This window comes from Oryctolagus cuniculus, chromosome 4 (assembly GCF_051225735.1).
Source record: "Oryctolagus cuniculus isolate XC-2025 breed Fujian yellow rabbit chromosome 4, ASM5122573v1, whole genome shotgun sequence".
Lineage (NCBI taxonomy): Eukaryota > Metazoa > Chordata > Mammalia > Lagomorpha > Leporidae > Oryctolagus > Oryctolagus cuniculus.
This window is the reverse complement of record NC_142870.1, coordinates 72,170,027-72,192,184: the sequence shown is the minus strand read 5'-3', so window position 1 is coordinate 72,192,184 and position 22,158 is coordinate 72,170,027. Positions and strand designations below refer to the sequence as shown.

At 37.4% G+C, this 22,158-nt stretch overlaps 1 protein-coding gene across 2 annotated transcripts in view; it reads left to right on the top strand.

Annotated features, from left to right (window-relative positions):
* LSAMP (limbic system associated membrane protein) overlaps positions 1–22,158 on the top strand; it is a 662,038-nt gene that overhangs the window by 440,376 nt on the left and 199,504 nt on the right. For both annotated transcript variants that reach the window (XM_002716676.6, XM_008266893.5), the window contains exon 3: positions 11,082–11,207. In XM_002716676.6, the coding sequence (XP_002716722.1) occupies positions 11,082–11,207 (126 nt within the window). The remainder of the gene's footprint in view (positions 1–11,081; positions 11,208–22,158) is intronic.

The following is a 22,158-nucleotide window of genomic DNA, read 5'->3' as shown; positions in this document are numbered from 1 at the left end:
ATAATAACATTTATAGAAGTTCTTAGTACACAGATCAAGTTCACACAAATGAACGTTTTTGATCCTAATAGCAATCCTGTAATATTACCTAATATCAACCTTATACATTACCTCCAATGGCTAGAAGAGGAAGCAGAGACTCAGGGAGATTTAGGTAATTATTAATTTGTGCTCCTAAAATAGTTTGAGTGCCAACAATGTGCCTGATGACAGGGACTCAGAAGTTAACATCAGAGAATATTATGTTACAATGAGAGCTAATGGCAGATTAGGATTAAAAATTCCTGAGTGACTCTCAATCTAGGGCTTTCTGCTGTGTTTTCCAGCCATATCATCCATCCTAAAAGCTTCCACACAGTACTGGAAGCATGCTTTAGGAGCACTGTCAAGCACAATGCTAGGCTGGATGGATATTTCATATTTTACAAGAAGGTATTTATGTGTTATACTGTATATTTTTCAATCTTATTGTCAAATCCTAGGATCACACTTACTAAAACCAAGTGCTGCTCAAGAAATACCCTGTAGGTTTTTGAGCTCAGCTTTTGTAGGCAAGCCAAGCTTCCCAGTAGCCTGTTACATGTGCAAATGACAGGGCTTAAGCTTCCCTGGCTGTTCCAAAGAAAAGTTAGCAGTTAGAGAACTGAAAGTGGGTTTTTTTTTTTTTCTTTTTTAAACATCCTATTATCACCCCCCACACATAACACCTTACCCCAGCTTCCAATGAACAGCAACTAATGAGACCAATTTGTTGTTAATTTTTCCCATTAAGAGTGGCATTTCAGACTGAATACCAGTAACAACTGCTAATTATTTGAGGTTAGAGAAATGAGTCAACTACCCTTTTCTTTCCCACTCTGGATCTGATTGGTTTCCCTCTATTCATTGGTCAGTTAGTGGCCAAGGATAAATTCATTGGAATATTCACAGCTAGAATTAGATGACTTTGCAGGCCTAGGGCTATTTTAAAGCAAGGAGCACTGACAGATAAGAATCAATGCTAAACATGCAAGATGGTTATGCAGTAGTTGGTTATGCAGAAGCCAAAGGGGCACCTAGACAGTGATGACAGCAGTACTTCAAATTTCCCCCCTGTTATGACTATTGTGCAGTTTGCAACAGTTAGGGTTCTTTGGTTTAAGCAACACAAAATGGCTGATTAATTTGAGCCATTGGAATAATATGAAATAATTCACAGAATCAAATGAAAAATAGAACCTCACTCTGGAAAGTAAAGCAATCATACATATCTAGAGGTAGAGATTGTAGAAATGAGTGAAAATAGTACTTTATTTTTTTTCAGGTGGTTGCCTTTTCATGATGTGTACCAACTATTTCAGTTGAAAAAGCCACTCTAAAGTTCAGAGGCATAAAATATATGTTATTCTTTATTTCTCACAAGAATGCAAGTCAGCTGAATTAGACTCAGTCTCACTAAAAGTGACTCTGCTCCTAGGTTTGCCAGATTTACTAAGTACAATATGCGATGCCTAGTTAAATTTAGGTAGCAAACAAACAAATTCTGAATATATTTTACATTTTTTTCTTTATTTGGAAGACAGAAAGAGAGAGATTTCCCCATAACTGCTTCACTTCCAAAATGCCCACAACAGCCAAGGCTGGGTGACACTGAAGGTAGAGCCTGGAACTTAATCTGGATCTCCCATGTGGGAAGCAGGAATCCAATTACTTGAATCAGCACCTGCTACCTCTCAGGGTGTGCATTAACAGGAAACTGGAATTGGAAGGAGCCAGGATTCAAACCCAAGCACTCTGTTATGGAATTAGAATTCAGGCATCCCAAGGAGCATCTTAACTGCTGCGCCAAATGACCACTCCAATAAATAATTATTAATATAGTATATCCTGTGAAATATTTGAAATATGCTTTAAAAATTTAGTGTTTGTCTGAAATTTATATGTAACTATGTATCGTTTATTTTATTTTATCTGGCAATCCTATCTGTCATTGAGCATCCTCCTTCTCCCAGGACCAGCATGCGCAGCTCAACATGTTCTTGTGATAATGACAGAGGCTCAAGAATAAGTAAGTCCAATTATGCCAGCATTTTTTAAAACATGTCTCATGTTCTCGGTGCTGACATACTATTGGCAAAAGTAAGCAACATGATCAAGTGATGGGAAACTGTGTCACCCCCTATAGGAGGGCATGGCTGTGGCAGAGGAGGGGGATCTAGGGAGGAATGCAGAATTAGAGACATTCACAGTCTGCCACAGGTTAGATGGGTTTCAACCTCTGTTGTGTCATTCCTAATAAAAACAAATTCAAAGGGGAGAAAGTCTGAATGGCCCAATGTAAGCCTGTGCACACTCCTTGGCCAAGGGAGGTGGGTCATATCGCTTAATGGACAGTCTTCACAAACCAATGGCTGTGCCTGAATGGTGATTTCCTCAAAGGAAAGCCAGAGTGTCCTACCAAAGAAAGAGACATGGATTCTGTGCAGGTAAGACAGTAGATATCCCTAACTTTGCTGCATTTACACTTTTGGTCATATATAAGTGGGGCTAGTCTTGCATAAAAAGAAGAAAGGATAAGTTGGAATCTACACAGCTGTACAAATAGATACAAACAGTTCTAGGCCCACAAAAGTCAGAACACACTCTGGAGATATGGTGGAGAGGGCAAGTAAAGGAATACAAAAAGTGTGATGAGGGACAATCAGAGAATGGTCAGCAGAGCAAGATTGTGTCAAAGCTTGACTTAAGGCTGCCTCATCGCACAGCAAAAGGAATCCACATATTTAGGTACACCTAGATTTCTATATTATCTTAGAAACAACCATTTATATTGAATAGAAAAAAATACACATTTTTTTTTAATTTGACAGGTAGAGTTATAGACAGTGAAAGAGAGAGACAGAGAGAAAGGTCTTCCTTCCGCTGGTTCACTCTCCAAATGGTCGCTATGACTGGTGCTGCACCAATCTGAAACCAGAAGCCAGGTGCTTCCTCCTGGTCTCCCATGTTGGTGCAGGGGCCCAAGCACTTGGGCCATCCTCCACTGCCCTCCCGGGCCACAGCAGAGAGCTAGACTGGAAGAGGAGCAACTGGGACTAGAACCTGGTGCCCATATGGGATACCGGCGCCGCAGGCAGAGGATTAATCAAGTGAGCCATGGCACTGGCCCAAAGAACATATTTCTTTAAAAAATTTATTTGAGAAAGAGAATGAGAGGCGAGCTCCCATCCAATGGTTCACTTCCCAAATATCCTTAATGGAGCCGGCGCCGTGGCTCAATAGGCTAATCCTCCACCTTGCGGCGCCGGCACACCGGGTTCTAGTCCCGGTTGGGGCGCCGGATTCTGTCCCGGTTGCCCCTCTTCCAGGCCAGCTCTCTGCTATGGCCAGGGAGTGCAGTGGAGGATGGCCCAGGTGCTTGGGCCCTGCACCCCATGGGAGACCAGGAGAAGCACCTGGCTCCTGGCTCCTGCCAGGATCAGCGCGGTGCGCCGGCTGCAGCGGCGGCCATTGGAGGGTGAACCAACGGCAAAGGAAGACCTTTCTCTCTGTCTCTCTCTCTCACTGTCCACTCTGCCTGTCAAAAAAAAAAAAAAATATATCCTTAATGACCAGGACTTGGATGGGCTGAAACTGGAAGCTGGGAAGCCTATCAAATCTCCCTCATGGGTTGCAAGGATCCACCTGCTACCTCCCAGAGTCTATCTTATCAGGAAGCTGGAAGCTGGAGCTGGAGCCAGAAATCAAACCCAGGTACTCTATATGGCCTATGGGTGTTCTAACTGCCTGCCTAAATGCCTGCCCCCGTGCATTTCTTTAACACAAAATTTATATATATTTCAGTTAAAGAATATAATCTATGTGATAATTCAGATTTTAAAATTAATATGTAATACTAACGTGCTATCCAAATTAATGACTTTTTTTTATCATTTATTTGAGAATCAGTTATGAGACAGATAAGGAGAGACAGGGAGAGGGAGATCTTCCATCCACTTGTTCATACCCCAAATGGCCACAATGGCCAGGCCTGTGCCAGGCTGAAACCAGGAGCCAGGAGCTTCATCCAGATTTCCCATGTGGGTAGCAGGGGCCCAGGGACTTGGACCAACTTCTGCTGCTTTCCCAAGCTCATTAGCAGGGAGCTAGATTGGAAGTGGGACAGACGGAACAAGAACCAGTGCCTATATTGATGTTGGCACTGTATGCCATGGTTTAACCTGCTCTGCCACAGTGCTGGGCCCAGTGACATATTTTTAAGGTATCTTGACAAAATACTAGAGAAATGAAGTAAAATTTTTATTTTATTTATTTATTAACATTAATATATTTATTTATTAACAGAAATACTAGGCAAGCCAGCACTTTATAGGGTGATTCTGAAAACCAAAATAGTGTAAGCATTTTATATCTTTCTTTTTTTTAAAGATTTATTTATTTATTTGAAAGTCTTAGTTACACAGAGAGAGAGAGAGGGGAGGAGGAGTCTTCCATTCATTGGTTCACTCCCCAACTGGCTACAACAACCACAGCTGCACCAACCTGAAGCCAGGAGCCAGGAGCTTTCTCCAAGTCTCCCATGAGAGTGCAGGGGACCAAGGACTTGGGCCATCTTCTACTGCTTTCCCAGGCCATAGCAGAGAGCTGGATCAGAAGTGGAACAGCCAGGTCTTGAACCAGCACCCATATGGGATGCCAGCACTGCAAGCAGCAGCTTTTCCCGCTACACCACAGCACCAGCCCCACATTTTATATCTTTCAATAAATGGTGTAGAAATTTGTTAAGATATTATGTGAAGAGAAACCCTGATTACCTCTATTACTATAAATCAATTCCAGATGATTTAAAAAGTTCACCAGAGCAAGAAAGAAATAAACAAAAGAAAAAGAATAAATAAGTGTAAGAATTTATAGATATTAATGTTAGAAAAGGACCAACTATACATAAAAGCAGTGGAGGAAATCACAAAAGGAAGATCAATAGATATTAGAACTAAGAAGATTTAAACTTCTGTAGAACAGAAGTAATCACAAACTAAATTAAGACCCAGGGAATGAATTAGAGAAATTGCAACATGACAGCAACAGATCAATTCCTTACGATATAAGTTCTCTCATTAATCAGTAAGAAAAACAAAATAATCTAGATGAATTGGAGAGATCACTGAAACTGAATAGGTTGAAAACATCAAATAAACGTCTTGTAGCATTACATTTAGGAAGGTGTAATAAATCATACGAACATACTCAAATAAAAGTTGTTAATGGATTTTCTAGACAGAAACAAACTACTCAGTATACTACAATGACCCCAAAATTGAGCATAAATCCATATTACAAAGATTTTGAAAAATAAACAAGTTACATTTGCTGATACAAATAAGATATTCTTGTTAACTAGAGAGTCCTTGGCAGTCATCCTTGTGGAGAATTAAGTAAAGATACTATTTGTATTACTTTCACAGAAGGGAATGTGATCTAAAGGAAGAGTAAACTTTGGGAAACATACAAATCCTAGGTTTTGGTCCTACCTTTCTCATTCATTAGCTGCCTGATTTTTACCCATTTTGATTCCTATATCCACATGTGTAAAATGGTAGTAATAATAATTATGTCTTTATTTCTCAGAATTTTTATTAAGGTTTTATGTGGTAATAGAATAAAATCTTTAATTTCCTCCCTACCTTGATGTTCTCAGTGATGATCTAAATTTAAAATCTGGTGAAGCAGGTTGACGCCCTGGCCTAAGGCTCCGGCATCCCATATGGGCGCTGGTTTAGGACCCAGCTGCTCCTCTTCCAATCTGATTCTCTGCTGTGGCCTGGGAAAGCAGTAGAAGATGGCCCAAGTCCTTGGGCCCCTGTGCCCACGTGGGAGACCTGGAGAAAGCTCCTGGCTCCTGGCTTCAGATCGGTGCAGCTCCAGCCATTGCAGCCGATTGGGGAATCGGATGTAGGACCTTTCTCTCTCTCTCTCTGCCTCTCCTCTCTCTGTATAGCTCTGACTTTCAAATAAATAAATAACTCTCTTAAAATAATTAAATACATAAATAAATTTAAATTCCAAGCATTGGGACAGGAAACTAGGGAGAAACTTTTACACCACTGATCTAAAAATTTATATCATATCTATATCTATATATGATTCCACATAGAAAAGGAAAACGGAGATTAAAACTGAAAAGTCTGTGGACTTGCTTCCTATGCTCCTGAAACATACGAACACTGCTCTGTCCCACGAGTATTTTCTTCATTTTGTTTTTGAGTCAAGTTGATAATGAAGTAGGTAACTAGAGGCATAGCTAAACAAATATTGAAAAGACCTGTGCTCTACTGGTTCAAAATGAAAACTTACTCATCTTCTAGCAGAAGTTCAATGAGATGATTTCTTTGAGCGATGTAGAGGCAGGAGGTGGAGACAGAAGCTTCAGAAATTTTTTCACATACATTTTGACTACTTTACCATGTTTTAAACATCATGCTCTATGAGATTCACAGCTAGGAAAACAAAGGCCTTGCTGTAGGCCTCTGAGAGTTTAGTGAAAAGCTCAGGTAGTGATCCCGCAGTTATGATTTGGTGTTGTGATGGAGAAATATGGGATCTGGTGTAAGAACACAGGAGGAACACTTCTGGAGCAGTGGGGGGTATGGAATGCAAATGATAGGACCATCTTGGAGGAGAGTAAGGAGTTACCCTGACCAGATGACCCCAGAATCTGGAAAGGAGTTCACCACATGAAGAGTTTGAAAACAGATTTTCCATGTGGAAAACCCAACACCAGAGCATAAACAAATATGGCACATTCCAGGAACTGAAAGTTGTTTGGTCTGACTTCTGGTTTGGATGGCACATTGCTAAAGAAGTAAGAGACTAAGCTGGAGATAGGCAAGGGCCAATTAGGAATGAAGCATTAAACTGAGTTTAAAAATCTGGATTTTATGTTGTATACACTGAGATTAATTAAAGAATACCATATTCACATTAACAATTTGGAAACAAAATTCTGATTGTGGTGTGGTAGGGAGTATGAAGAGAGGAAATCTAGGCAACAGAATTAGTTTTAATCTTGTTGCAATAACTCAGGCCAAAAAAAAAAAAAAGTTGATTCGCAAAACAAGGCTTAGTGGGAGAAGGGGCTGAGAGTAATGAATGAGTCTGAGAGATATTCAAAAGGCGTAAGTCACACAACTTGGGGATCAACTCTATATGCAGGCAATGAAGGAGAGAGAGCAGACAGGGGAGATGTATTGTTTGTTCTTTGTTTTACTTGTTTACTTTGCATGACATTTACTAAGACAATAAAACACAAGAGTTTTGTAGGAAGGAAGATGATGACTTCAGTTCTCAGTATTTTGGATGCTGGGTATCTGTGAAGCATGTATTGAACATGCTGAATAGTCTATTGGAAATGTCATAATAAAAATCTGGGCTGGAGATAATGATTTGGGATCATCAGTTATGTGGCTTTTGCTTTTGAAGCCACAAAGTAGATGAGATCTCTTAAGAATATGTAGATTGAGATGAAGAAAAAGAACCATGACTAAACCCTTAAATACTTGTGCAGATGTTTAAGGAACCAGACAAAATGAGTCGGAGAGCTAAACTGGGAAGGCTGACCAGCAGGGTGAACGGAAAAACAGTTGAGTTTGGTGTCCTAAAAACCAAGAAAATAAAGGACTGGGAAAAGGTTGTAATCAACAGAGTTAAATAAATTGGTGAAAAAGAGGATCGTACTAAAAATTGTGTTTGGACCTAGAAAGAATATTATTATTTGCCAGTTTCCCTAGGTAAAAGTTCTTTGGTGAAGAAGAGAATCTAGATTGCCATCAAATGTTAAGGTTAAATGGGAGATGAAGGTGTGGTGTAGAACAATTCCTTCAAGAAATTCTGAAAAAGACATTGAAAGTTCATAAGAGAATTGCATGGAGTTTGGAAAGGGCTCTTCTTTCAAAGCAAAAAGACTACGTATCTTATGAGAAGACACAGGTACAAAATAAAGTAGGAAAATGAGTGATGAAGTAAGACCAATTGAAAGTGATCCAGAGACAAGTCGGATACAATGATACAACCTGCTCACATTTCTGACTGTTCAATATAGACATTTTCTGCATCTCCAACCTCTTGAGACGCAGAACTTGATAGTATTGTCCTTGGTTAAGAAATTCAGTATGGTTTGCTACTCAGACTGTCACCCTATAGTCTCTTATTCTATATTTCATTTCCAGTTTTATCAAACAGTATTGATGGAAGATTGAACAAGGAGCTTAACTTCCATCTCCCAAGTATTTATACCTTTTATAAAAAAGGTAATAGGGAGAAAATTGTATACTTGTTTTACTTTTAAATTTTACATGTTTTTATTTTAGAGATGTGGAGCTTCTCTCCTTTCAATTTTTTTATTTTAAAATGTTTGACATATAAAATTTGTACATATTTATGGGATACCACGTGACATGTCAACATATGTATGCATAGTGTAATGTACAATCAGTAAATATATCTATCTCTTCAAACATTTAACATTCCTTTAAGGCATAAGCTTCCAAAATCCTATCTTCTAGTGTTTTTTTTTTTAAACAGAAAAACATAGTGCATTAACACTTATAGTCACCCTACTGTGGAACAGAACCTCAGAACTGTTTACTCCTACCTAACTATACCCTAGTACCTATTAATAAATCTTTGTCTATCCCTCCTTACTTCTCAAGTATAAAAAAAATCCTCTTCCCCACTTTTTTTAAAAATTATTATCTGACATATCTGTATTTCTTCTCTTTCTGCTGCATCCTATGTTACAATTCATAGGTAACTACAACTTGAGCAATGTGGGCTTTTATAGTAACTATCTTTCTGTTATGGGTTTTAGATTGTTTAGGAAGGCATCTAGACTATTTAAACCTTGCTGTTGGACACTGTCATTGATTTGTATTTTATTGTGGTTTATTTGGAGATGTTTAGAACATTGGCTTACTCCTCTGGGAATTAGACATTGACTATTAAGCAGAAGAAAGAGACATTCCGGGTCTCTGAATTCTAAGCCCAGTCATGATTCTTTATCGGATCATCCTTGACAAGCCATTATTACTATCTGTACCTCATGTTCTTCCTTATAAAACGGTTGTGACCTTTCAGGTCCTCATAGTAAAAGTCTGGAAGAGCATATTGCAAGCCAATGTATGAATATAAGAAAATGACCCTTAATCTTAATAGCTAAAACAGGGAATAGAAACTCTATAAATAGAAGTCTAAATAATGGGCATCAGCTAAAGGTCTACTTCTGCCACTGGGTTTGATTTGAAGCCGCCTGTACCTCCCCAGATGTCACTGCAATGTGAATTCTAAGGTCAAAAGCGGCCTCCTCCCCACTGCTCCTTGTACAACTGTAAACTAGTCAGTTGCCCAAGTATCAGAAATGTCTCCTAACAGGGATTTACAGAGACTACGGCTATAGGAAGTTGCTTTTATAAGCAGAAAATATTCCTGTTCTATTCACTACTAAATGGAGTCCCTAATGAGAAGGAAGAGTGAGAAAAAAAATAAGATTATTTATTATTATGAACTCCTTCATGTTCTCTTGTCCTCTTCCCTCCTGGAGACACATACTGTCTCACGGAAAAGCACAAGCAGCTGAGATGGAAAAAAAAGAAGAAAAGAAAGAAAAAGTAAAACCACAGTCAAACCATAAACATTGCTATTTGTAACCAGTATATAACCTCTGTGATGAAATTTGTGAGTAATTCACTTCCCACTTAAGCCTACCAATGTGGGATCTGATGTTGCCACAGCAAACACTAATGAAGGAAGTCAGACAGCAGTACAGCTTGCCCGTGGGGACTCATTTTTCACAGCACCAAAGAGTAATTTCTGTCGTTTTCAACCATCTGGTAGCCTGGATTGTGAGGATGAAATTTCATTCAGGAAGTGCTTAGGAGCGTGGGCCTTGGAGTTTGCCTGGTTTCAGATTCCTTTTCTACCTCTCACCTAGTGCAATCTATGCCTCAGTTTCCCACCTATTAAAAAAAAAAATCCCCATAGGATACTATGTTTCCATTGTAAAGTTATTGAGATGATGCTTGTAAAGTACTCTGCATAGGTTCCTATGTATAGTAAGTTTTAAATTAAAGTTAACTATTAGTAGTGGTGATGGTAGTATTAATAGTAATTGTACTACTATTTGAATTAATGGTATAACCAGTACTCAAACAGTACTTTATACTTTGTGTTTCTGTGTGGGTGCAAACTGTTGAAATCTTTACTTAATATATACTAAATTGATGTTCTGTATATAAAGATAATTGAAAATGAATCTTGATGAAGAATGGGATGGGAGAAGGAGTGGGAGATGGGATGGTTACAGGTGGGAGGGTGGTTATGGGGGGAAAGAGCCGCTATAATCCAAACATTGTACTTTGGAAATTTATATTTATTAAATAAAATTTTTAAAAAAATAGTAATTGTACTATAATATTTTTGTAATGTCAACTTGCCTGTGATATCGGCCTTATTAATTCAGTTTTTAAGTTCTGAAGTTTATCACCTGGACTGTTATACATCAAGATGGTGTTTAGATGATTTTTTTTTGTAGTGATTAACCCATGGTTTCCTTATGTGGCCAGATCATAAGTACTACATCATATTAACATAACATTGTCATCTTACACTAACACTGATTTTCTTTCCATGGCATTTTAGAGGACAGATTGAACTTTATTTATTATCATGTGTATCTGTATATGCACATAAAATATATTTAGTACATTGATAAGAAAAATTTATAATTAATGTATACAGATTTGCATACTCTAATATTTAAATGAAGCTTATTTTAATCAGAAAAGAACTAGGACATTTTCAGTGTAGGGCTATGTGTACTTCCTACAGCACACAGATGGCCACAGAGGAAGGTATTTCCACCTTGTAGTCTAAAAATGGATGTGCAGATAGTTAATGATATGCATCTTAAAAGCACCTTGGCTACTTAACACAAGAATGCAAATGAGGTCATAAAAAATCAAATTCCCCGCTTCCAGGTCCATGCCCCAGTCCTGCAAGCCTCCTTTTACTGACATGGCTACATGTTCCATTTGCTTTTGCCTTTACAGTTCCACCAAAGATCTCCAACATCTCCTCGGATGTCACTGTGAATGAGGGCAGTAATGTGACCCTGGTCTGCATGGCCAATGGACGCCCTGAACCTGTTATCACCTGGAGACACCTTACTCCAACCGGTAAGAAACCCTCCAGTTCCAGGATGCCACATACTGATAAAGATACTCTCTTGCTCCTGAGATCTCAGTGGTCAAAAAGAGCAATCATGAATTGTGTTAAGAAAATACTAAGAACATTGCTACATACATCTTATTTAGAATCTGTATGGTCATTGCTAATGTGCTCAGTTTTATAAAGTTTACAGCCATTTTAAATAGGTCATCTTCCCAAGGTAAAAATAAAGGAGGATTAAATGACTTGATATTTTATCTAAAGTATATCCCAGTTTGGACTTGAGTGTCTTGGGGTACTGCTTTACATGAATTAAATTTACAGAATTGTTTGTTTGTTTTGCTTTGCTTCTTATAATCATCACCATAGCTAAGTTTCAAGTTCCTCCTGATTTTTGACATTTTTCTAAATGTTATACCAAATATTTGATATTAAATGCATCCATAGTCTTCTACTCTACCAAGTACATTTTCTTATATGTAAAACTATATCTTTACAAATGATTCAGTCTTTGAAGAATAGGACTTACTATTTAACTGTCCTAGAAAGAGGAACAATGGATCAATTACTCTTACAAGAAGCCTTTTATTTTGATAGAGCACTCCCATCTTTTAACCAACTTATTCTTTTAAAGTTTCCTTTTATATGTACCTATAGATTAATTCATAACATAATCATAAAAATAAGCAAAACTAAATATAAAATGGGTCTTTCTTAATATATTTCCAAAGGGCCAGGGTAGTGTTTGGATGTAACGACTTTTAGAATCTCTGTAACTTGTGGTGTAAGAACATAGAGCTTTCTTTTTTATTAGACTTCAATTTAATTTCTCAGGTAATGTTCAGACCAATCTATGGAGCAGTCTTATATTTAGGCAGTTATTCTTATTAGAGATTTCTGTTTTCTTAAGAAAATGTCACTCAAAACCCATCCTTATTAATATATGCAACTCATCATTTTTAACACATGTATACATACATATATCAAATATATATACTTCATATATATGTATCTATATATATAAAATATATATTTTTGTATATACATATATCAACAATGTGTGACAAAATACATGTGAGACTTATTTGGGAGATCAATTTCAAACTCACTCTCACAGATTTGTATTATGCCTTACATGGGAAAAAAACACATGAAAAGGATTATCTGAGGAATGAACTGGCAGATACCACATGTTTCCCTTAGAATAAATTAAAATTTCAGAGCACATTCTATTTGATTGGCATTATATTAGCTCCAAAATCCATGCCACCTAGCCCTATCTCAAGTAGTATTGTTTAAAGATGGCAATTTGGTGTAAAAGCTATTTGCCTATAATAAAAGATGGTATCAAAGATGCCCTCTAAAATTGTTTCACTTACTCTAATGTTGTGGAGAGATTATTCATTTTTATATAATTTTCTTTTGAAAGGATCCCTTGAGGGAATTCCCCTTTGTCTAGTGTTATTTTTCTAAGCAAATTTTGTGAAGGACCCAGTGCATGTTTATAAGCGATTGTGAGTCCTTCATTGTATTGACTGATAACAAACATCAAGCTAAATTTATAACCCATCTGTGAAAGAATATAAATTATTATACATAAATTACACACAAATAGCATTTATTTTAAACAAACTACATAGAAGTTTATGGCATCAACATAGACTACACTTCTGCCTTTGTCTTATTTTCTGACTGTTATTTTATCTCACTTTTTCTAATTAATCATCTATATAAATATTTTATTTTTAATTTCTCAGTCTCTTGTGGAAAAAGTTGGCATATAAAGGGCCGGCGCCGTGGCTCAATAGGCTAATCCTCCACCTTGCGGCGCCGGCACACCGAGTTCTAGTCCCGGTCGGGGCGCCGGATTCTGTCCCGGTTGCCCCTCTTCCAGGCCAGCTCTCTGCTATGGCCAGGGAGTGCAGTGGAGGATGGCCCAGGTGCTTGGGCCCTGCACCCCATGGGAGACCAGGAAAAGCACCTGGATCCTGGCTCCTGCCATCGGATCAGCGCGGTGCGCCGGCTGCAGCGGCGGCCATTGGAGGGTGAACCAACGGCAAAGGAAGACCTTTCTCTCTCTGTCTCTCTCTCACTGTCCACTCTGCCTGTCAAAAAAAAAAAAAAAAAAAAAGTTGGCATATAAAAATGGAAAAGAAGAGGGAGAAAGATATATTCCAATTATGATCAAGCAATGAAGTATATTAATAGAAAGCCATTATTTCTTTTAATGCAATATTATATAGTAAATATTCTTTTCAGGAGAAAATATCATTTCTGTTCAGAACCCAAAAATAGGTTCTGTTTTGTCCCTTGAATAGAAAAATTGTGAGACAGAACTAGACTTTCAAAGGTCTTTTCTAGCTTTTCTAGAAGTTTCAGTCTTCATGTCCAACCATAATAAGCTCCCTGCTCTTGAAGTCCATTAATGCTGTATCCCAGTCTGTCTTACTGCTAAGTGTGTAACTCACTCTAAATTGTCAGCATAGCTTCTGATCACATGGGTTTGAACCTAAATAACCTGGTTTTCTCTGATGTTTTAAGTCAAGAAAAGGCCAATGGCAAGTCATTATCTTCCAGAATTAAGACAGTTTATTTGCATACTCTCAAGAATATCCTAGATACTTCAAAATCAACTAGAAAAACACATGAATTTACAGGGATTCCCAGTAGTCAAAAACAGAGGTCAGCAAACGACAGCCTGGAAGTCAAATCCAGTCTTCCCTATGTACACAGTACCTGCAAGCAATAGTTTTTAAATTGCTAGAAGATTGGGGAAGAGGGGAGAATTTTTTAAAAAGAATTCTTTCACATGCAAACAAATCATGAAATTCAAATTGTAGGGTACACACATAAAGTGTTATTAAAACAGCCATGTTTATTCATTTACACATTTTCCATAGCTAATTATTTTTCTAAAGCAGTTGAGGAGTTGCACCAAAGACCACAGAGCCCACAAAGCCTAAAATATGAAGGGACTTCATATTCTCACAAGGTCCATAGAAAATGGAATTACAAGATAAATTTATTTTGATGCAAGATATTTGAGAAATCCATGTATAGTTTTACAATAAAATACATTCTCCATGTACTTTTTGAAGAGCCATGATATTTTTCCATCTGGCCTCTTGCAGAATAATTTATAAACCCCTACATAAGACCATGGATGGAGACACTACACAAAGATTTGCTTTAGTCACCCATGGTCCCATAGGGCTTTGTTTGTATCTTCCGTCAAGTTCCTTCTGATATTTCAAGGAAGATAGCTTATTCTTCTATAGTCATCCATCTAGGCTCTCTCTGTGGTCAGGTTTGATTCTGACACATGCAAAATTAGTTCCCTGATGTGTTTGCAGACTGGAGGGCAGATTATTATTCTCTCCTACACTAGTCATTCATTCCCATGCCTACTTTTTCATCTCTCTCACATCTGCCCTCAGAAAACACGCCATGATAATCATCCTCCTGGTGACATGAGAATTTACCTGTACTAGCCTATACAGGTCACTAGGATGTTTTATGAACATGGTTGGGTTTTTGTGCTTTCTTTTAATTCTTTTAAAGATTTGGAAATGAGGTGATTCTCCCCAGCCCATCGTGCTAATCTTTTCTTGGAGACACTCTGAGAAGAGACTGTGTTCTCTGTGACTGCAAAGCCGCCTGCAACCCGTGGCCATATGAGAGGGAAAAAAAAAGCCCGGCTAACTTTGTTCAATTATTAATTGCGTCTTCCACAGTACAGAGTGTGACTGCCTTGCAGAGGAAATGTACCTGTAATTAGCTCCACCCTAAAGGGATATCAAGCCTGAAATGGGAAAGATTTTACTCAGGGATTGTAAATACCTGATTACCTGTCACTTGATGACATGAGGGAGGGAAAGGAAAAAAAAAATAGATGCATGGAATAATTTTATGAGAAGAAAATTAGCTGCTAATTCAGTTCTTATATTTTTTTCTGAAGTTTTACTTAGGCCATTTGGGTTCTCTTTGTTTTGACACCTAATGTTGCTTTTTCAAATATATTGCAAGAGTTTTTAAAGAAGGAGATTGAAAGAATGGTGAATTTTCCATATATTCGAAATCTAAATGTCTGACTTAAATGGAGTAACAGTAATTGATGTATTCCTTGGTTGCCTTTCTTATATTTCTGATTTCTTAATTTTTCTCTCTTCTGCAGTTATTTTATTTAGTTAAAATGATGTGTCACATATGTGGTTATTAAATGTGACCTATTTTCTCCCTTAATTAAGTTAGACTTTCATAATTCTGTGACTCCCGGAGGGCAATTGCACCGTAACATGTATTTTCTATGCAGTGTTTGATCTCCTTCTGTGAGCAGTGCTGTTCCCATCTCCACTTAACTTTGTTTCTAAATCGTTCTTCTCACATTCCTGAGGAAGTCCCCTTTTCTCAAGTACATCAGGTGATGTCAGGATTTCTCAGGGTTACAAAAAGAGTTTCTGTGTGTTCCATTTTCCACAAGGCCGTTCACAACCTCAGTAGCCCTCCAGACCTGAAAAAAATCATAAGGCACACTGAGGATTTGCCCCTTAGGCTGAGAACTCAGGAGGTACTTTGTAATGTTCTTATCTAGCCAAAACTCACATTTGACAACAACACACAACCTAGAAATCTCACTTAAGAAATACTTTGCATTTTGGTGGAATGAGCAGGAAAATACTATGCCGGGAGGAGCTAAGAAGACACCGCAGAGTCTGAAATAAGTTTTCTCATTGCATATTGAGTTTTAGTTGCTCAGTCTGAGAGTTTCCTTTCATTTCCAAGTCTGAACGGTTAATTGATGTTGCTCTTGAGCTCCGTTAATGCTGTATCCAAGTCTGTCTTACTTCTCAGTGTATAACTCAACCTAAATGGTCAGGATAGCTTCTGATCACATGGGTTTGAGAAAAATATATATTGTTAAGCTAATTTCATTTCTTTAAATCAATTCTGAAAGTACAAGTTGCAAGTAACTGTCATCTGGCCTTTGGAATTATCAAGTTAAAATTAGTATGACCTCACCTCTTGTGTTTCCAACACAGAGCACATATGACCTGCAGTTTAACTGTCAGGAAATTGTTTCCTTGAAATTTTCTTCTATGGACCTTCCAGAAGGTTCCATGAGTCGATCTGGGTGTCATGTAGATGTGAAACAGTCAAAACCTATACACTTTGTAGGTAAAGGCTGCTGATCATATAGTAACAGTTCAAAGGAGAATAATGTTCAGTATGTCCTTTTAATTGTTTTCATTTATTTCTTGCATTTTTAAATTTGCATTATTCCAATTTCTCTTTACAAAGAGGAGAAAACCTTGCTATGTTTTGTTTTCTGTGTCCTCCTTACATATTGGTTTTAAAATGCATCATCCATCAATACAGAATTATATTCAGATTAAACTTGATCTCTATCTCTCACAGTTTGGCAAAAATTATATAGAGTATGTACTCTGTAAAGGACACAATGAAAACTAAGTTGGACTTGATCCCTGCATAAATGGAGTTTATAGTTCAACAAGAAAGCAGAGCATTAAACTAATAATTGCATGAGTAACCCCTTAATTAGATTCATACATTATAAAGGAAAATTATAGCATTCAATAAGACCATAAAACAGGGCCATATAGCAAAATTTGCAAGGCTAGCAAAGCTCCCTTGAGGAAATATTGTGCTGAAACCTCAAGAATGAATAGGACCTGGCCAAAAAAAAAAAAAAATAGAGGAAGAAAGAGTATCCTAAGCTTAAAAAGCAGCATAAATAAAGGCCTGGAATGGACATACATTTAAGAATTTCAGGCAAGCAAGTTTATGTTAAACTATGACATTAGTGTTTTGCTATGCTTCTTTTAAAAATATATGTATCAACTTCTTTTTAAATGCTTTTCTGTGCTTTTAATTGTCCCATTTTCCCTATCTAAAAGGCAGAAAAAATTTTAAAATTTCCTGTATTTTCTGATCAGTGACTCACTTGCATAATGATTTTAAATATGTATATCAACGTATATACCACTGCATATATTACAATATATGATACTGTGTATTCTACATAATATATAGAGGCATAGCTTATGCTTCATAGGTACTATATTTTTATATTTACAGATTGGAAGCTTTTGGCAATCCTGTGTCAAGCAAGAGTATTGGTGCCATATGTGCTCTTTGTGGGCTTTGTGGAACATTAAGTAATTCTTGCGATATTTCAATCTTTGTCATTATTACTGATGTTATGGTGATCTGTGATCAGCAGTCTTTGTTACTCTGGTCATGTTTCGGGGCTCTGCAAACTGTGCTGATGTAAGGTGGCAAACATAATCAGTATTGTTTGTGTGTTGACTGCTGCATTCCATTTCTCTCTTTCCTCTGGCCTCCCTACCACCCTGAAATGTGTTAATATTGAATGGAGGCCAGTGGATAACCCCACTACAGCCTCTAAATGTTCAAGTGAAAAGCAGTGTCACACGTCTCTCACTGTAAATCCAAAGCTAGAAACTATTACATTTAGTGAGGAACACATCTGAAAGGTAGGCCCCTAGTACCAAACAATTAGCCAAGTTGTGAATATAAAGGTGAAGTTCCTGAAGGAAATTAAATGTGTGACCCTACTGAGCACAAGCACAACAATTAGAAAGTGAACAGGCTTATTGTTCATTTGGAGAGAAATTTGGGTGGCCCGGTCTGGATAGATGATCAAATTATCCACAACATTCCCCTAATTCAAAGGCCCTGCTCTCTGTAATTGTTGGACAGCTGAGAGAGCTGAGAAACCTACAGAAGAAATGTTGGTAGCAGAGGTTGGTTTATGGGTTTCAGGTAAGAAGCCATGTCTGTAGCATAAAAATGCACAGTGAACCAGCAAGTGTTGATATAGAAGTGGTATCAAGTTATCTGGAAGATATAAGATAATTGATTAAAGTGACTATATTAAATATATTTTCAAAGTAAATGAAACAACCTTGTATTGAATGAAGATTCTATCTGGATTTTCACAGCTGGTGAAAAGTCAGTGTGTGGCTTCCAGGCTTGAAAGGATTGGCTGACTCTCTTGTTAGGGGTGAGTGCAGCTGGTGACTTGCAGCTGAAGCCAGTACTCACTGACCACTCTGAAAATGCTAGGACCTTTAAGAACTTTATGAAGCCTACTCTTACTCTTCTGTGCTCCATAAATGAACATCACAGCCTAGGTAACAGCATATCTGTTTACAACATGGTTTACTGTATATTTTAAGCCCACTGTTGAGAACTACTGCTCAGAAAACAAAAAGACTTCTTTCAAAATTTTTCTCATTGACAATGCACCTGGTCATCCAGGATTTCTGATGGAGATGTGCACTGAGATTAATGTTGTTATCAAGGAGGTATAAACAAGATTAATGTTGTTTTCTTGCCTGCTAACACAACATCCATTCTTCAGCTTATGGATCAAATAGTAATTTTGACTTTCAAGTCTTATTTTTTTAATAAATATGTTTGATAAAGCTATAGATGGACAGTGATTCTTCTGGTGGATCTAAGCAAAGTAATATGAAAATCTTCCAGAATGGATCCACCATTCCATATGTCTAAGAACATTCGTGATTCATGGTATGAGGTCAAAATAACACTAACAGGAGTTTGGGGAAAATTAATTCTAACCTTCAAAGATAGCTTTGCTGGGTTCAAGACCTCAGTGGGGGAAGTAATTGCAGTTATGGTGGGAATAACAAAAGAACTATAATTGAAGTGGAACCTGAAGATGTGATTGAATTGTTTTAATCTCAGGATAAAATTTCAATGGATAAAAAATTGCTTCTTTTGGGTGAGTATAGAAAATGATCTTCATATAGAATCCATTTCTGATGAATGTGCTGTCAGCTTTGTTGAAATGACAACAAAAGATTTGAAATATTACAATATCTTACTTGATAAACGGGAAGCAAGGTTTGAGGGGTCCTACTGAAATTTGTAAGAAGTTCTACTGTGAGAAAATTCTATCAAATAGCGTCATGAAACCTTTCTTGAGATAGACAATAAGTGTGGCAAACTTAATTGATGTTTTATTTCAAGTGGCTACCTCAAACTTCAGCCATTACTACCCTGATTAATCAGTAACCAAAGCAGAATTTAAGACTTTCCCCCAAAACAAAGATTACAATTTGGTAAAGGTTCAGATCTTTAACATTTTTTAGTAATAATGTATTTTAATTAAAGTATACATTTATTTTAAACATAATGCTATTGCATACTTAATAGTCTTTAGTATAGTATAAATGATTTTATTTGCACTATTCCTAGTGCAAAAAATGTGTGACTTCTTTTATTCTGATATTTGCTTTATTGCAGTAGTATAGAACTGAACAATGTCATTGAGATATGTCTGTGTATATGATAATACTTCAACAATTGAATGGAAAAATAGAATTAAAGTATGAGTAACTTTTAAGCAAAAGTACTGCAAATTTTATTCATAATATGTAGATAATGCATACTATGAAAAAATTATACATGCATTTCAAATATTCACACCAAAATAAATGTATACTGATAATTCAGTTGTTCCACAAGTCTTTTGAAGAACCTTCATGTGTATATAAACATATACACTGATATACACTTCCCTGTGTAGCAGGTATATAGACAAGCATTTGTTTAAATATGATAAATTTAGGCAAGAAATATGTTCCTTCCTAACACAAATGGCTCCATAATAGGCTAATCTATAATAGGCTACTGTAAACTCTTTTACATAGTAACTTCATTAGTAAAACAAATGAGTGATTTAGAAAATGATCATTAAAACTTAGCTATGTAACTACTGGCCTCCCTAACCCAAATCTTAAAAATCCTGGATATACTCAAATAACTGACAATGTCAACATTAAGCCATGGAGGGATCACCATAATCTAATATGCTGGCTATTTTGACAAGAGAGGGACAAATGCCCTAGCTCACCACTCATACCTACCCAGAAGAGTCATCAGGTCTTGGGAGCATTCTGTCAGATGAGGAATTGTTCCTGGGGAACCAGCTTCGACTTCAGTGCTCCAGGACATCATAAAACCTTTGGTGGAGGAGAGGCAATAGATTAATCAGACTTTGCATATGTCCCAACTGAACAGTGTCGCTCCCCCTCTTCGCGGAGGAACAACACAGGACCCTGCGCTGTTCTTTTGTCTGCTTGGCCCTTCCTGGGTTTGCTGCTGGTCCTTCCCAGGTTGGCTGCCGACCCCTCCACCTCCGTGGAGGGGCGGCTCCCCCTGCCACTTTCCCCACTTTCGCGGGGGAGTGGCACACCGCCCACCGGCTCTCTCGGAGGCTACTCAGATGTTATTCGGATGTTCCTGGTGCATGTTGTCTCTCTCCTCCTTTATAGTCCTCTTCCACCAATCCCAACTCTGCTACCCACATGCCGAGTACGCTGCTCTCCTCCAATCAGGAGCAAGATCAGCTCCTGCAGCTCATCAGTCAAATTGGCGAGAGGCAGCTGTGTAGAAGTTGTTTACTCCTCTCCCAGCGCCATATTGTGGGAGAGCAGATGCACAGAATAAGTCTTAATTCCAGTAACTTAGTCTAGTCCGAGTTGCTCCCCACAGAACAGAAATAGAGTGCACATCTCTTAGCGTCTTACCAATTCAAATTTTTTTTGTGGGATCATTTCTAATAGTTGATGTTTTCTCAGATTGAAAGTAGAATATTTTTCAAAAATATCATGAGAAATTAAAATATGTAGGCAAAATTCATAGTACAGTGCTAGCTATCATGAATATTATTTCTATAATTATTAACTATACCTTAGTTGGCTAAGTGATCATTTGAGGGAGATTGGTAATTTTATTTTAAGAAACCTCAATGTTTTCTTTAACCAGGTTCACCTTCAATTCCAATACAATAAGGGGTATTTGAAAAATACTGTCATCACATCTAGTCTTAATTTGTTATATCTTATGCTGCAACACATCTTTGTGTATCCACTTAAGGTGTCCCTCTTTCAAAAGGACATGATAATGATAATGTCTTGTTAGGGAGAGATTTTCTAACATGGCTGATGCATGTGTCCATTTTTCTCCTGGTGGACAATTTTTCCAGAGTCTGACTATGAATAGCAAATACTTTATTAATTGTAGCCATATAGCCGCTATAATAGTAAATTACAACCCATATCATTTTTTCCAAGGCTAGTGTTTCAGGAGTTGATTGTATGAGTACTATCACACCAAAATAAAATGACCTATAATGTTCCAGAAGGAGCTGTGGAACAATAGCCAAGGGGCTCTAAATAGTAAAAACAAAACAATGTAAAAATAGCAATCTATAGTTTCTTGGGCAAAAATAACAAAACTATCAAAGTGGTCATGACATTGTTGAAATTGGCAGATATTTGCATAATGCAATGTATGAAGTGCAAGTTGACTTATTTGGAAACCAAATGAATCGTTAAAGGAGAAGATGCATTGGAAGTCACATTGTATTGATTTGGTTTATCTGTATAGGAAACAGTCAGGTTATGATGTGTAATTCTTGCAGACAATCCACAGTTGACTTTGGAATCTTAATGATGGATGTCAGCTAGTATCTGTCCTAATATTCTTCATGAGATGCCAGGTTACGTTTGATTTTGGTCCTTTCCAGGGGTGACAATTTCAGGTTCCATTAATCAATGTGTTTACTCAGGGTAGTCAGAAACAGAGGGACCGTAGCAGGAGCTCCGAGAGGTTCAAGATAGGAGATAAACACTGCCCAAGGCAAGACTGTGGCAGTGATCCTAGCCCTTTTATCTTCCTTTGCTCCAGCAGTAATTCATTTAACATGTTCCTTGACATTTCCCTTTAATAATAACTATCAATCCATTTATCTTTCCTCATTATGTTAAGCCAGTACAGTTCAGCGAAGGTTTCCCCTCACCTGTATTTCATCAGTTTTCTAATTGGACACCTTATTTTTAAATATAAAAATGGTAAGGTGCATATTCCTGCTTACTTTCTCAATTT